The following is a 17,237-nucleotide window of genomic DNA, read 5'->3' on the forward strand; positions in this document are numbered from 1 at the left end:
GCACGACAAGGAAGTTTGGTCATCTCCGGCCACCGTTCGCTTCAATATGGCTGCCTCCAGGGAGAGGAGCGATGAATGCCGAAGTGGAGAGCGGGGACTCTAAATTCCTCACGCATGGATCGCAGCGCAGAATTCAAGAGATGGAAGGCACAGTGTTTGAGTAAAGCAGATCTCAGCCGGAAGGGCAGTGTGGACGAAGATGTGATCGAGCTTGTGCAGCTCCTGAACGCTCGAGAACAGTTTTTCACCACCAGCTCCTGCGCTGGCCGCATCCTCCTCCTAGACGGGGTGAGGCTTCTTTGTGCCCTTCCAGCGCCTGTCCTCTGGTACCCAACTTTAGAAGCCCTGTGCCCACTCAATGGAACACCCAGTGCGTGTTCCTCTGGTGGGTGGTCTCGGTTTCTTTATGTGTGTATCAGACGAGAGCTTCTAAGACAGTTTTGCGTATGAATCTCCTCGAGCGCGGGGTGGAGAGGTGTCTTTTAATAAAGCAGATTCTGGTTCTGTATGTCTAGGGAAGGGCTTGATTTTGTGCATTTGTAACAAGTCCACAAATGATGGCCTGAAAACTATGTTGAGTGGAAAGGGTTAGAGAATTTGATTTTCTCCAGGCCTGGAGAGTTTGAAGCCTGAGCCCTCACTCAATGGGTCTACCAAATCCTTGCTACTACGTGGTTGAACGTCATCAGGTTTAAGGAGCTCACTGCCTCCTAGCGGCCCTCTGCATTATTACAGCCCTGGTAATTTTGTAATAGGGATTGGGTGGGGGGAGTATATTGTAGGAGGTTCAAGCTCTCAGGCTTTGGAGTGATGCTACTTAGAATCCAAATCAGTTTCTGGAATTATTGGCTGTATGACCTTAGGATAGCTATTTAAACTCAGCTCCTTTCTGTTCCGTGAACTGAGGAAAATAGAGTGTCTGCTCTAAAGGAATTGTGTGAAGGAACTGGGAACTCTTTTGAAATATTTAGCATCACGCACCCATATTGTGTGCTTTAAAATTTGATTGTGTATTCATTTTATTAGTAATATTGAATTCAGAGCATCGAAGATAGGATATTCATAGGCTCATTATTTAGGTCCAGCATAGACTGATCATTTGCTGTTTTCCCAAGTTTTCAAGGCCTGTTGGTTTTTATATTGCTTCCATTGCATGCAGACACTGACACTCTTGCCCACACACCCTCTCTCATCCCCTCTTTCTATTACTCTATCTCACCTAGATTTTTGCAGTAGTTTCCAAACAAGTCACTGAACCAATGTTTTCCTTTCTCCCCCAAACCGTGTTTTATATGTGTGTGTGTGTGTGTATTTTTTCTTTTTTTTAAGACAGGATCCCCCTAAGTTGCTTGGGCCTTCGCTAATTTGCTTTGAACTTGGCTATCCTCCTGCCTCATTCTCCCAAGCTGCTGGAATTACAGGTCTGGGGCCACCATACCTGGCTAGATAAACTTTTTTAAAGCAGAATTATTTTTATCATTTATTTATGCTGAAACTTTATTGCACACTTTTTTGTATCAGAGAATACAAATCTCTACCTTTCAACTCTGTTTTCCACAATGCCTCTTCATATTAAGTTAATCCCAGAAACCGAACTATTATTTTGTATTTACCAATTTTGCCTTTACTCATGTTTTTCTTTCTGAAATGTTTTCCCCATCTCTACAAATCTGAGACATGATTCCCCAAACTTCCACTTTTTACCCCAAAACAGACACACACACACACATACACACTACTCACTTAAGGAATGACTGCTTCTGGACTGGCTCAGGCTTTATGTGAATCTCTTTTCATTTTGTGTATTATATTTATTTTTACTCTGCCTTATTTTAGAAAGGGTTTGGAGCAACTTATCTAAAGGAAACAAGAAAAAAAGAAAAGTGGGAAATCTGAATAAAGGAAATACAGATAACATAAATCAGAGATTGTATTAGTGCTCATATCATGCAATTAGATCCTGTAAACTTAGTGAAGATGGATCGTACATTGTCTGGGAAGATTTATAGCAGCCAGTACGGAACAAGGTTGTACACATAAAGTTTTACAATGAAAACAAAACAGTTATTCAGAATATACTGCCTCCTGGTTCAAGGCCAGAGAACAATCTCCTGTAGACCCATTGTAAAATAGTTGACTTTGTTGGGGCTGGGGATGTGGCTCAAGCGGTAGCACGCTCGTCTGGCATATGTATGGCCCGGGTTTGATCCTCAGCACCACATACAAACAAAGATGTTGTGTCCGCCGAAAACTAAAAAAATAAATAAGTATTAAAATTCTCTCTCTCTCTCTCTCTCTCTCTCTCTTTAAAAAGAAAAAATAGTGACTTTGTAGAAGTACTGTGATTTCTGTGTATGTGGTTTCCTATCTCTTCTTTGCAGTGTTTTAAGGGTAGAATATGTATATACCTTATAGGATTTTGCAATAAAAGTTTGTCCACTTATGTCATTGTTAAAATGTGTTCCTTCTTGAAACTTTGACATTTCAGTCCTATGTCTCTTTTGGGCTGCACATGAAGTCTATTACAGAAGTAATAAATTTATGCCCATAGAGACCAGGGAAATATTATAAATGTGAACAGCATAGGCATCAGTAAAGAGTGGTAGGTCTTTTGTATTATTGAGGCACCACTATCCTGCAAAAGGAATTTTTAAAAAAATGTTAATACAGTGCTAGCCAAATAAGATCACACAACTCAGATGCTGTTAATGGAAACTGATTGTAATCCTTTTCTCACAAAAATGTTTCAGAGAATTATTAAGTACCTTTACCTTTCAAATCATAGGTCAAATTATTTGGGTTCATTTTTGTTTATGGCTAACTTTACCCAAAAACACATTGAATTGTTTTCAGTAATTATTTACAAATTATTAACTTAAGAAAGCCCTTAATATACTACACAGTATACTTATTATTTTTGTAAATATTTTACGATTAAATTTCTGTTTTTTGTTATTTTAGGATATAAATGGTTTGGGGGTTCAGAAACAAAACTGTTGCTGGCTACTAGTTACACACATACCTTGCATAAAAGATGATGTGGTAAGTTCTTATATACAAATTTAGAAAAAACTTTAATTCACAGTTACTTTAAATGCATATGAAAAGAACATAACTTTCAAGGTGATTTATGTGCATAATTATAATGGCTGAAGATTAGAAAGCTTTCATTACAATGGCTTTTTTGAGTCCTAAGAGATAAAAGTATAGAAGTATAAATATGTATGCTAGCATTACTTCCTGTGGCTCAATAAAACATAATCTTTTGGACATAATAGAAAGTTTATGGATGCTGGATAGGTTAGATCCAAATTTTTCAATTCTGCTGGTTAATAATTGTGTAACCTGGAACAAATTGTAGAAGGAGAAGGGGATTAGCCCTGACCCTGCATTACTGGCTTCACTGATGTAAATAAATTATACATTTCTTACTAGGATTGCTTTTGGAAAATCTTTAAATCTGTGCTCAGTTAGTTCCCTAAATTGAAGTGTTTAGATGAGTTCATATAAGTTAGTATTAGTCGGGAACTTTTCATATCCAGAGAATTTAGAAATCCAATTCCATCTTATGCAGAAATCACAATCTATTTATCCAGAAAGGACAGAGGTGAAGATGGAATCAGGTACTGTTGGGCCAGGTACTCAAATATTACCTTCAGGACACTCCCTCTGTCTTCATTTTTTGGTACTGGTTCTCTGCATGTTTGTCCATATCTTTTCTGCTGCAGATGGTCTTTGTGGCAGAAATGAGAGCTGCCAGCAACCCCAGCAGAAAAAAACTTTCTTTTCCTAAAATTTGTATGTTAGTCCTAGAAAAGTACTCTTGAGTTGTCCTGTGTTCTCCCTTTTAGCTCAATTTTATTTTTGCTAGTGGAATGATATGTCCTTGATCAAACATAAACATTTGACATCTTTGATATGGTAGGGAGAGTAATGAATGACAGGGTCATGATTGACAGTCATACCAGAATCAAATGGTGAAAACGAGGGAGGGTGCTACCTAGGAATGCTTGACAGACAGACATAATAACTCTCTTGTATAAATTCTAGCTCAGACATAGTATTACATGTTTCACTAAGTGGTCAGGCTGTGCTGCAGGATAGACTGTAACACAAGTGCAGCCAAGGTCAAAAGGCAGGTAGGTACCACACAGGAAAGAGACTAGTGTATGATTTAAGGTTGCTAAGAATAGACAACACACACAGTAGACTTAAGTAGTATAATGTTTACTTACAGCAAGAGAAGAAAGACAGTATAAGATCCAACTCCTTGCCATGTATTATGCCCCATGGCTAACAGATCTATAACACAGCTGTCCAGGGCATTTTGGCCATATATCCCACTTTGTGCTAAAGTAAAAGGACCCTGACCCTTGCCCCATGGGGTCTGAAATCCAGAAAATTTTGAACATGCCTGAGGGCCACTGATACAATATGTAACTAAGCAATTCCAAGAAAGAAAAGTTTATTTGTGCCCAATACAGAGAGAACTGGAATATATTGGATTTGCTCTGAATTTTGTGTATGTGTGCAATACAATTGTGAGTTCACTAGCACATTCTATATGAAGCAGAGTTATTGGGAGATGTCAAATTTGCTTGGACTCTTCTCTTACAACACATATGGTCCTGTCTCAATCTAAACAAATTTAAATAGTTCTTGTAGCACAGCTTTCATATATCACATTTTTTAAAAAAGAAAAAAAAAGTCTGTTGTGGAATTCAATAAAGTAAGCTACTACTTTAACGTTTATGGGAGAATTGGAAATTGAGACTTTACAGAAAATAAGCAATTTAATTAATTTTTGCTGAAAGAATTAAAAAAGCAGATGAAAAGTTATTGCAAACAAAGTATGCCGAGTTTGTCTGAAAATTTCTAGGAAAAATTAAAGTTACATGTGAGATAAAGTGTTACCTATTGATCCTATAGTTGAGTCTGATGTTATCACTTTTTATTGATGTAGATGGTAGCTCTGAAGAAAGCAAACGGTGATGCCGTTTTCAAATTTGAACCATTTGTTCTTCATGTGCAGTGTCGGCAGTTGCAGGATGCACAGATGCTGGTAAGACTTTTAAATTAATTTAGAAGTCTGGGTAGATTGAATTTTAAACATTCAGCTTCCTATAAAAATATAATGATGGTAGTTTATTTAACTGTTTATTAATTTATTTATCTATCTGATCAGTCTATTTCTTATTAAAAAGAGTACATAATAATCACTTGCAAAATATAATATCTAAATTGTTCTTCCTGTTTTCTTCCTTAACCTTTCTATTTATAATTTTTACTTCGACATTGTATCTTTTGGTTTTGCTTCCTGAGTTCTTAGACAAAACACCATGGAACTACATTAAAAATTATCCTAAAGAATATTTCATTTTTCTCATCATTTAATTGAGTATTAGGTAAATGTCTTTTCAGTTGTGCTACACAGAAGTGTTTCATCTCTCTATTCATTTTTATACCTTTTATATGTTTATATATAAAATTAAATGGTGTTGTAAGCATTCATTTAGCAATAATGCATTGAGTTCCAGTGTGTCGGGCACATGATTAGAGACCATTGGCTCCTCCCTCAAGGAGGAGGGGATAGCAAAAAAGAAAACAAACAAACAAAAAATCCTGAACAGGCAAATAAAGAAAGTAACAGCAAGGTGCAAAATGTCCTCAGAAAGAAAAAACAGGCTGGTGATAGAGAATAGTTTATAAAAAGAATGGCCTTTAGCACAGGCTTCTCTGAAGAGGTTTCTTTAAGCTAAGATTTAGAAGGAACAGAAAGAACTAAGCCTCTAACTGGTAAATGAATATTCCAAGCAGATTAAAGTATATAGTACAAATTTCAGGAGCAAAAAAGAGCATGATGTATTCACAGAACAGGAAGAACAGGAAGTCTAAAGGAGAGAGCATACCAAGAGAAGGTGAGAGGTAGACTAGGACCAGTCACTTAGGGCCTTGTAGAAAGGGTTTGGATTGTTTTCTGGCTTGATGAGATTTGTTCTGAAACCTCAGATCTGCTCCAACAAATTAGCAGTTGGTCACATTGATCAAAGTGGGAAATGGTGGTGGCTTGCCTAAAATGACAGAACTAAAATAGGGGAAAAAGATACATTCCAAATATACTTTAGTGAATCAACTATTGAGGTTGCCTGGGAGGGTGGGTTAGGGTGGGAATCAAAAATTTAAGTCACATATTCAACTTGAAATGTCTTTGAGATACTAGTTTTAGATGCAGATACTTGTCTGTTAGGCTGCTATAATAAAATATTAGACTGGGTGACTTAGAACAAAGAAAATTTATTTCTGAATGCTGAAAGTAAAAAAATCAAGGTGCCTGCAGGATTGGTTTCTCTTGAGGCCTTTCTCCTTGGCTAGTAGATGGCCACCTTCCCCCTATTACCTCTCATAACCTTTTCTTTGTGAGTGTATACCACTGGCATGTCTCTCCTGGTATGGACACCAGTCCTATTAAATTAGGACACCAGTCCTATTAAATTAGGACACCAGTCCTATTAAATTTGTACCTGAATTAACAACTTAAAGGCCCTATCTCCAAATCTCGTCACAATGGGAACTTGGGCTTCAGCATATGAATTTTAAACTCTATGAACACAATTCAGTCTATAATAACACATCAAAATTTCAAATTGGCTTTTGGGTAGAATTCTGGAACTCAGGAGCAACAGTGTCTTCAGACCCTGTCAAACTTACCCCAGGGGACAAAATCATTCCTGATTAAACTCCTGAGCTGGAGTAAAGAAGAGGCCCACATTTAGTCCCAAGGGCCCCATACAGAAACATTTAGAGACTGATAAAGTAACTTAGTCAACCCACAAGATCAAAATTTTTGTGCTTTATATGCTTTACTCATATTATTTCAACAAAGTTTTTTTAGAAATGAAACTGAGATAATCTGTTTTTACTTAGAGAAAACATTTAACTCATTTAAAAGAATTTTTTATTTACTTTTAAACGACATGGTTATAGGAAGGATTGATGTGTGTGTGTGTGTGTGTGTGTGTGTGTGTGTATGTGATTTTCTGCTTTATATAAACAATTACTAGCCAAATGTCTCTATTTTATTGAATTCTAGTTTTATTCTTTCAATGACACTTCCAAAATTGATATTCTGGTATATCTAATAAGAATGCTCTTAGGACTTGTAAGCGTAGTCCATGTAGCCAAATAACCTTAATAAGTTTTGGGGTCATTTATGTTTCTGTCACTTATGCAACTGAATAGATGATCCGATTAGCTAGAGTGTCAGAATTTAACAAGTTTTATTTTCTTACAGCATTCAGTGGCAATTGATTCTGGTTTCAGAAACTCTGGCATTACGGTGGGAAAGAGAGGAAAAATTATGTTGGTAAGATGCATTTTGGCACAAAGCAGTTTTTTAGTACAAATTTTATTGCCATTTTATTCAGCAACATATTCTGTTCTAAATGGCAAATTTCAGAGTTTAGATTTACATTTGAGGTCTTATGTTATAATTCTCTTTGCTTACTTTAAGCTTGATTTCTGTTCTCATCCTGAGCAGTCAAGATCTGCTTTAATAAGTACCATGGTATAATGACAAGAACCACAGAGGAGTCTAAAGTCCTCTCTGTTGATACCACTGGGCCCCAGTTATGCCACATGAACTCATGCAACCTCACTTAATCCCTCAGCATTTGAATTTTCTCAGTTTTGTCAGAGCTTCACTGAACTACTGAACTAGGGCCAAATCCAGTCCACAGGGAGCCAGATTCCACTATGTTTATGGATTAATTATTGGTCAAAGTTGCTTTTGTGCCACAGCAACAGAATTGAGTAATTGTGACAGATACTGAATGGCCCACAAAGTCAAAAATATTTACTCCCTGTCATTTCACAGAACATATTTGCTGGCCCCTGGCTAGATGATCTTTAAAGCCCTTAGTCCCACATTTTCTATCTTTCCATGGCCAAGCCAACCCCTAGTTATTTTGCCCAATTTTGATCTACTGTGGTATTCACTGTTTGGCATGGGATGTCTTGTTTGTTTTTGAATTGTTTCAGATTATCCTCTATTCTAGCTCCCTAGAGTTTTTAAAATCTATTTTTAACAAATAGCCTATTTCCCAAATAGGGTAGGCCCATGAAAGAAAACACCTGCAAAGCCTGAATAAATAGAAAATCAAAGCCCTCGGTACTGGTTTGTGTCCTCACCTGACTCCACACAGCCATTTTCCCACTTTCTCTCCTTTGTCTTCTGTATCTAATTAGTTAGGAGTCCTGTTACTTCTCCCTCTCATTTCTCCACCCCAGGCCCTCTGCCCTGGCTTCAGCCCTCATTATTCCTCACCTCAGTCTTTTTACATTTGCTTTTGACTGGCTTTCCTATTCCAGGTTTTGTCCTAGAGTCCCTGCAACCAACACTGTCAAAATCCCCCTTCTAAAAAAATCAGGGTCTCCAGATATTTTATCTGATATTCAGGTCATCTTATGTCTGTGTATTTTTGCTCATCTTCTTCCAGCACACTTATACTCCAGCCATATGGAGCTATTAGATGTTTCCCAAAGACTTTAGGCTCTCCCATGGCTCAGTGCCTACAGAAAAGTTCTTCCTCTGACTGGAACACCCCCTTCCCCTTTTCTATGTCTGGTGCAATTGCACTTACCCTTTTCCATAAAGCTGAGTCCTCAGCCTTAATTAGTGGTTCCTCTTCTACCTTTTTGCTAGCATTGTGTGTGTGAGCTCATATGTGTGCATACATGTTTCTTTATCATACCGCTTAAGTTGCCTGGCAATTCTTTGTTCACTTACTATTTTCTATTCTAAGGTGTGAGTCCTTAGAAGACTCAAATCCTCTGATCTCTTCTCACCTTATGGGAGGCCTGGAATAGTACAGATGTTCAGTAAAGAGTCATTAAATGAATTTTACTCCTCGTAATAGTTTTTGTTGCTGTTTTTCTTAACATCTCTCCAGTGTTAGGATCTACTTAGAATATGTGAACTGTTTCATCAGCAGGGTTACTAAGATTGGCAACGCTAAGGCATTAGGAAAGCAACTTTGTGTGGTAGGGGAGCCATGGGTTACTCTTAATCATTCTTGGCTCAAGAATCTCTTAAGAGATTCTTTGCATCCAGTCCCTTTAGATTTTCCCTTGAGGCTTCTGTTGAGGTTTCATTTATTTATTTTGTTTAAATTGTGTACTAAAGCTTTCTAAGCCATAGTTATACTGAAACTGTTCAAAGTTATTGGATTCTTTGATAGTATCTGCTTCTCTGAAAGATAATATGTAGAAAGCTTTCTTTAGAAATGACTGTATATGATTGGAAAATCTATTTAATCTTCTTTGGTTCAACTGTGTTCAGCTAATTTATACCAAAGACTTACATGCTGAAATGGAACTAAGCTATGTTCAAACTCAGGCCTGACTGGGACTTTTCTTTAGTTATCTTCATTGTATAGAGATTATAAAGTCTTCATATCTCAATTGTTTTTCCCCCTAGGCTGTCCGGAGTACACATGGTTTAGAAGTTCCATTAAGCCATAAGGGAAAATTGATGGTGACAGAAGAATATATTGAATTCCTGTTAAATATAGCAAACCAGAAAATGGAGGAAAACAAGAAAAGAATTGAAAGGTATACTAATTAGATATTTTTATGGTATTATTAATATGCCTAGGTCATCCTTGAAAATATTAATTCACACCATCATTATATCTCAAGTTTTTATAATCTCAACTGCTTGTCTATGTCTAGCCTTATCATAAATAATTAAAAGACAATCAAAGTAATAGATGAGAATAGGTCAGAATAGATTAGGAACCAAATGGAACATAAAGGCAGCTGGACATGTGACCACCAGAAACAGGCATTAAGGAGAGAACTGTAATCATTTAGGAAAGAGCCCACCAGCAACAGGAACCATAACTGATAGTTAAGGCAGCTGGGAAAGATGCGCTCACTTGCCCTGCTTGTGACCCACCAGAGATTACCTGGAATCTCCCTCTGAGGAGTATAGCCTGGGTTTTTTGTTTGACAAGTTTTTTACACCTCTAGCCAGTTTAATTCCCTACTCTTGTCACAGATTCAATCTAGAATTGCCATAATTATACAGCCAGGAAGGAGTACAGCTGTCTATTCACATCTTAAATACTTTTGTTCTTTAACTTCACTTTCTGACAAGTGAAATTCTTATTTTAACTTTTTTCCTCAACATTTTCTAGTATGTCTCTTTGCCGGTGATTCTCCACATCATAATTAGAATCATTTCTGTGAAGTCCAGAGGAATCCTATTGCTTAACTTGCCTGATTAAAATTCTTTAATATCTAGAACTTTTCTGAAATAGCTGAGACTAGAAGTGACAATGGTAGCATTGTAACCCAGTGAAAGAGGTTTTTTTTTTAAATCTGTAATTTGAGAGAAGTACGTACCTTAAAGAACAATTGTTAGAATTCATTTGATCACATGTGCACATGGCTGGCCTCCCTGTCATGTGATGGACTCTCTCAGAATAGGATAGCCCTTATTCTTCATTAGCTCATGGAGAGTAACCACATCAGTACCACCATCCAGACTTTCTCAATTGGGGATCCTCATTTGAACCATGGAATTCATAAATTAATCAAGAGATTGTTTCTCAATTCTCCCAGGTATGATATGTATCAAGTACTATTTTAGACACACTGAGAGAAGTTGATTCATTACATACAGTGATGTCTTAGAGTATTAGGACTTAATTTTCTAACTGAACCCTGGCAGAGAAAATCTGACCATAAAAACCTGGCCACAAAGAGCAAGTATTCTAACTCAAGTGATGATTTCAGCTAATCTACAGAAGAATAGTTCCCCACTCCACTAGAATACAGGTTTGAGATATATGTAGGTACTTATTGGTACCATTCCAAAAGTTTACTACATTTGATAGATAGTAATCTGGTGAGACTGTTTGTTAAAATGTAGGAGGTAGCAAATCAGTTTTCTCTGTTTCCTTACTTGAATTTCAATAAGATGATAAATATAGCTCAAGATCAACTAACTATACACCTGGTGAAGTTAATTGAGCCAAGTTCACCAACTATAAAATCAAATTATGCTTTAAATCCATTGACTCAAAAATGTTTTGAGATTATAGTATGCATGCTGCTATCAAGAGAGCCATGCTCATCATATAAAATCAGGGAAAAATTAAAGAAGGGTAAAAGTGTCTTAAGATACTGATTAGAAGATTACATGTGAATTCAAAAAGTGTGAACAAATTAGGGAGCTCCCTTGGGAACAGCTGTACATTCAACCAAATGCAGAAGAAGAGTTACTCTTCTGATGTTGAAAAGAGAAGAAATAATAAACACTGGAGGTGATGAGTTAGGCAATCAATGGGGAATACTAAAAATGTTTTGTCATAGCACCAGTTTTGGAACTCAGATATCTCTAAGAGAATTGTAAAAACTCAAAAATATACTAATATATAAAATGTGTAACACTTCAGCAGCAAGAGATATTCTGGAAACAGAGATCAAAGTTAATAGAAAATATTTTTTTCTACTGTAATATTTAATAGAAAAAGATCTTATTTGTTTAAAAAAAAAAAAAAAAAAAAAAGTCCCAAGCCCCTTGTCAGTGGGAAGAGATTTATCCAGCAGGAACAGCTGACTTCCTGTGGTTTCTGGAGCTGGGCAAGACAGGCCTGCAAGTTGCAGCAAACTGCCGATTTGGAGACTGGGAGAGACAGGGACTAACACCAGACACAGTATGATAATCTCATACATAATGATTTCCAGGTGAGACATAGGAAGCCTGAAGATCTTTTTACTAACTACAAGAGGAAGGCTTTCTTTGTGTCTGTTAATAAGAGGTCAGGGCATGGATCAGATGAAACCACCATTTGGCTATAAGTAGAATGAAATTAACCATGCTCTCCTTTTCATCAACTATATAATAAGAAAATGTTAGCTAAAACATAGAATAAAAGAGCTAAATATATTGGCATATAATATTGTTAAGAATAAAGAAATCTAAAAGAGTAATTGAATCTACTTCCAGTGGTTGGTTTTTTTTAACTCTTTTAACTGTGGTAAGATATGTATAACATGAAATTTACAATTTTATCCAGTGGCATTAAGTACATTCACATTGTATGCAACCGTTGTCACTATCCATTTCTAGAACTTTTTCATCATCCTAAATAGAAACTTTGTACCACTTAAACAATAACTCCCAATTCTGCAAACTCCCAGCCCCTGGTAAATACTAATCTGTTTTCTGGCCCTGAATTTGACTATCGAAGGTACTTCATATAATTGAGATCATAGAATATTTGTCCTTTTTTTTTTTAATGTCTGGCTTGTTTCACTTAGCTAATGTCTTCATGATGTAATGTCTTCATGTCTTTATGCTGTAGCACATATCAGAATTTTACTTCTGTTTAAGGTGATAATACTTCATTGTATTAATAGACTGCATATTGTTAATCCATTTATCAGTCGTGAACATTTGGACTGTTTCCACCTTTAGCTATTGTGAATAATGCTATGGTACTCTGAACATCAGTGTCCAGATATCTGTATAAGTCCCTGCTTTCAATTCTTTTGGGTATATACCCAGAATGCAATTCCCAGTCATGGTAATTTGACATGTTTTTAAGATCCCCAATACTGTTTATGATAGCAGCTGTGCCATTTTACATTACCACCATTAATGAGAAATTGAAACCATATCTTGGCTGATATTTTTTATTTTCTGATATTTAAATAATAGTAATCATAGTAGGGTGAATGTGAAGTGGTATCTCACATAGTCTTGCTTTGCATTTCCCTAGTAATTATTGATGCTTAGCATCATTTCATGTGTTTATTGACCATCTGTCTATCTTTGGAGAAATATCTATTCAAGTCCTTTGCCTTTTTTAATCAGTTGTTTGGTTTTTTGTTGTTGCGTCATTGGAGTTCTTTATCTGTTCTGGATATTATTAGTCTGTTATCAGATATATGATTTGCACATATTTTACTCACTTTTTTGAGTTGCCTTTTCACTTTTTTTTCCAACTACTGTTTCAGTTTTTCACTTTCTTGATAGTATTCTTTAGTGTATAAAAGTTATACATTTTTATGAAATCCAGTGTATGTATTTTTTCTTTTGTTGCCTGTGATTTTAGTCTCATACTCAAGAAATCATTTCCAGATTCAGTGTCATAAAGCTTTCCCCCTATTTTTCCCAGAGTTTTATAGTTTTAGTTCTTGCATTTGGGTTATTTTGGGTTAACCAATGGTTGATTTTTAATATTGATAAGTAAATGACTGAGTAATGGGCTGATGAAATTGGGCCATCCTTTTTTTTTTTTTTTTAAATCACAATTGCTCTCCAATTCTTCCATGTGAACTTTTTGGGTATCCCAGCCTAGCTCTGTTCTCAGTCTCTTCCAGGTAGATGTATTTGGTTCTTGACAGCAAGTATACAAGGTATTTCCAGAGTAGACTTTATCCCATCATAAAGGTGATAGATTGGGTGAGGATAAATAAGTATTAGTTTTTTCCAACAAGTATTACACACAGAACTATAAAATTTGAAGAACTGCTAGGCACTGAAATTCAGAGAAGAATCCAAAATGGATCCTGCTTGGACAGCCTATATAAGTAGCATAAGTAGCATAATTATGAGTTCATGAATGCACACAAAAAACTATTCAACCTGGAAAGTGGCCAGTACCCCAATAAAGGCATAAATACTCTAGGATTTCAAAAGAAAAACAGTTAAATTCATTTGTGCAGAAAAGCGTAATCAAAGAAAACCTTATGGGAGAAATCAGTGAGGTAGGCCTTAAAGTTTAGGATTTTTATATGAGGAGCTGTAGAGAAGCGGGAATTGCATGATAGGTAGAAAACCAGAGTACAGGTAAAGAAAAAGGGGTGGCAATACCTAAGCCATGAATGGGTATCCATGAATGACTCGATTTACCTAAAGGATAAGAGGAGGAAGAATTTCTGTTACATCACTTTGCTGCTTTCCTTTCTGCTTTTGGTGCTTCTTAGCTTCCCTGTGGATTTCTCTCTCTCTCTCTTTTTTTTTTTTTTTTAATACCATTTAGTTAAACATTGTTCTCCAGGATTCTGCCCCTGGACTGTGGCTTCTAATGTGTAATATCCCATATACAGTTGGAGCAGTGTGCTTCCAGTGTGCTCCTACTTCATCTTATCTTTCTCATGGCATATTGAATGTGGCCTTACAACTCTGCAGCTCCTGATGATCCAAGGGCTCCTTGAGATGTAACCACAGACCACATATATCTCTCACCTGTGTTTTCAGTACCTGCCACAGGCCTACCACAGACCTATGTTGTTTTTAAGTAAAATGCTATTGCTTAAATGGTTAAAATTCAAATACATACTACATCAGAACTGTTTTTTGTTTTTGTTTTTGTATTTTTGAATGATTTCCTCAAGAACGTGTTCCTAATTCAGAAGCCAAATTTTTAGCTTTTTATTTTAATTGGTTCTCTAACTGACCTTAAAAAAACAAGAAAGATAAGCAGTCTGCACTTGGGAGGAGGAGGGGAAATGATGATTGGAGGAGTTTCAGTTGCATATAAATAGTGTATTAAATAAAAATTAGTTACTGTGGGACAAGGCCCCAAAATGTTATTTGTCAATATTTCTGTCTTTCTCCTTTAACTACACCTCCTTCTTTGAGATTGACTTGGTCATTGAAGAAATATTTATTGAGTACCTATCATATACCATGCATAGTACTGGATATCAGAGTATACAGTGGTGAGTGCATGTGTTCCTAAAACAGGGACAGGACATATAGTAGTCTTGTCATTTATTATAGTTGTGTGGAGCATTTGGGAATTTTTGGATAGATTTGGGCTTTAGAGTTTTAGAGTCTGTCCAAGTAGAATCTTGCCTGTTCCTTAAAGAAAAGAAAATTGATCAATACAATAATATATTCTATAGTCAAAATTTTCCAGTTGTAATCCCATTATAATAGAGTAAAATGGGATCACTACAATGGCATGGGAATTTCCAACTTCCAGATCATTCTAATTGGGAACCTAGGATAATATACATCTACCTTTTTTATTCAGTAGTTATTCATTCATTTTTTTTCCAGCACTTTGTCATTGAGTTTGCCAACCCTGTACTGCATGCTAAGAATATAACAGAAAACAAGATAGACGTTTCATGACATCTATATTATTTAAAAATAGTCATTATTAAAAGCTCTGTGCCAGGCACTGTGCTAGATACTTACCTGTCTCATCTGTGATCTTCTGACAATGCTGCTAGGCACATGATATTATCCAGTTTTATAAATGAGGAAATCAAAACTCAGTGATTTACTCAAAAATGTAACACTAAAACTCCAATGGAAAATAAAAGAACAATTTGTCTAAAAATGTTCAAATAACTAATAAACAAATGTAATAATGTCACTAATAAACAGAGATGAAAATTAAAATAATGAGATACCATATTAATCTATCATTAAAGTAAGGCATGTTCTTTGATGGTAATATTTAATCTGTGAGTGAAGTGGCCTGTCTCAAGTACTGCTATTAGAAGCATATGTTTTTGACCATCCATCTGGAAAACAGACAGTATTTTATCAAGTGCCTTAAAATGTGCATACCCTTTAACAATGTGATTATTTAGGTATCTATTCTAAGTAATGGATAGAAACTTGGATCAAATCATTTTCCAAAAGGTTTTTACATTGTTGTTTGTGTTAGGAAAAATTTGAAAATAAAGGCATATCTGGATAGCATGATGTTATACTATTATTAAAAAGTATTTTGTAGTTCATTTGATGAAATGGAAAATGTTCTCAATAAATGTTAAATTTGAAAAAGCAATGTAAAACTTTATATGTAATATAATTGTGTAAAAATGCAACAGTTTTATGTCTTTAAATACATGAATACAGACTACATTAATAAATTGGAAAGAAAAAATATTAATAGCGGTATATCTATGTAAAGGTATTCAAACTCTAAAGTGATCTTCTTACATGTATGATTTCTTTAAATAAAATAATAATATTCAGGGTTCCTAACTGCCTTTGCTTGATTCCTACATTCAGAATAGAATGGAAATTGAGGTTGGATAGAGGGTGTTGAGAGATGGATGATTCCATTCCAATTTTTAGAATTGTTCTTAAAGAACTGAAAGCATTTTTTTCCCCTAATTAAACAGTGATAAAAGCAGGAAGCATATTTTTTTCTTTGATTTACTTAATATTTATAAAGCTAACCTAGGACATTGTCAAATTTGTGTAATTTACAAAATCTATGTGTGCTTTCATCATTCACTTTCAGACTATACAGATATAATAGTAGTACTTTAATTCTTTACAGGTTTTACAACTGTCTACAGCTTGCTTTGGAGAGAGAAACAACTAACTCACATACCAAGATCAAAGAGAAAAATAACCCATTCTGTACTCCTAAGAAAAAGAGAAACCCAGAAAAACTACGTGGCAAATGTATCCCTGAAGAAAATGATAAAGAACCTGAAATTGATGATGACAATGACCCAGGAATCAATGTTGCTATCTTCCCCAAAGATTACTGATTTGTTTCTGAAGTGTATTAGTAAAATAATGTTCCTAATAGGTGTTATAAAGTTGCTCTTTATAAGAGTATTTTAGCTGGTTGATATCAGCCATTCAGAAAAGCAAGATTTAATTTCTCTGTTTGAGAGAAAACCATTTTATAAGCTTCTGTGACTTTTTCTTGTATGTTTGCTCATGAATTACTGCATTTTTCAATCATAATCATTGCAAAAATAAAATTATGATTTTTAATGCTGCTTTCTTTGTTTCAATGACTACTTCTACAAAGTAGGAAAACTAAGTATAGTCTCCTTTCGAGACAACCTCACCATCATGGACATTTGAGTAAAAATCATGGTAACCTTTTTAAAAATTTTAACTTTAAAATCTCTAGCTTTGGGAGGAAGGTTAGAGTTCGTTTCTGTTGCCATGGAATCCATTGGCAAGGTTTTTTCCTCTCTCTTAACCGTGTCAATAGAACAACTGATGCCCCTTTCCCTCTTTCCCCATTATTTCTCACAAACCAGAGCTTGCCCCTGGCACAGTCTCTGAAACACATAGGTATAGTTTTTCATGAAGATTGATCAGAAATGCTGATAGACTAACAAAACAAAGGTACTATGGAAAATTGTAAGGATCAGACATCTCAAGTATGAATTCTGACTGTTAACAGAAGTTGGAGGTCCTTGAGCAAACCACCTAATTTCTAAGGACTTCC

At 35.6% G+C, this 17,237-nt stretch overlaps 1 protein-coding gene across 2 annotated transcripts; it reads left to right on the forward strand.

The window, feature by feature from the left end:
- The first annotated feature begins 1 nt into the window (after window position 1).
- Window positions 2-16,776, forward strand: Tyw3 (tRNA-yW synthesizing protein 3 homolog). 2 transcript variants are annotated; one of them, XM_027935190.3, is made up of 6 exons: window positions 2-288; window positions 2,962-3,042; window positions 4,964-5,062; window positions 7,292-7,363; window positions 9,476-9,609; window positions 16,323-16,776. In XM_027935190.3, the coding sequence occupies exons 1-6, from the start codon at window positions 76-78 to the stop codon at window positions 16,537-16,539; spliced, it is 816 nt and encodes a 271-aa protein (XP_027790991.1). In that variant the 5' UTR covers window positions 2-75; the 3' UTR covers window positions 16,540-16,776. The 2 variants fall into 2 exon arrangements, with proteins under 2 accessions (XP_027790991.1, XP_071474046.1); XM_071617945.1 differs by lacking the exon at window positions 7,292-7,363.
- The last annotated feature ends 461 nt before the right edge of the window (window positions 16,777-17,237 follow it).

Source organism: Marmota flaviventris, chromosome 10 (genome assembly GCF_047511675.1).
Source record: "Marmota flaviventris isolate mMarFla1 chromosome 10, mMarFla1.hap1, whole genome shotgun sequence".
In the NCBI taxonomy this organism is placed as follows: Eukaryota; Metazoa; Chordata; class Mammalia; order Rodentia; family Sciuridae; genus Marmota; species Marmota flaviventris.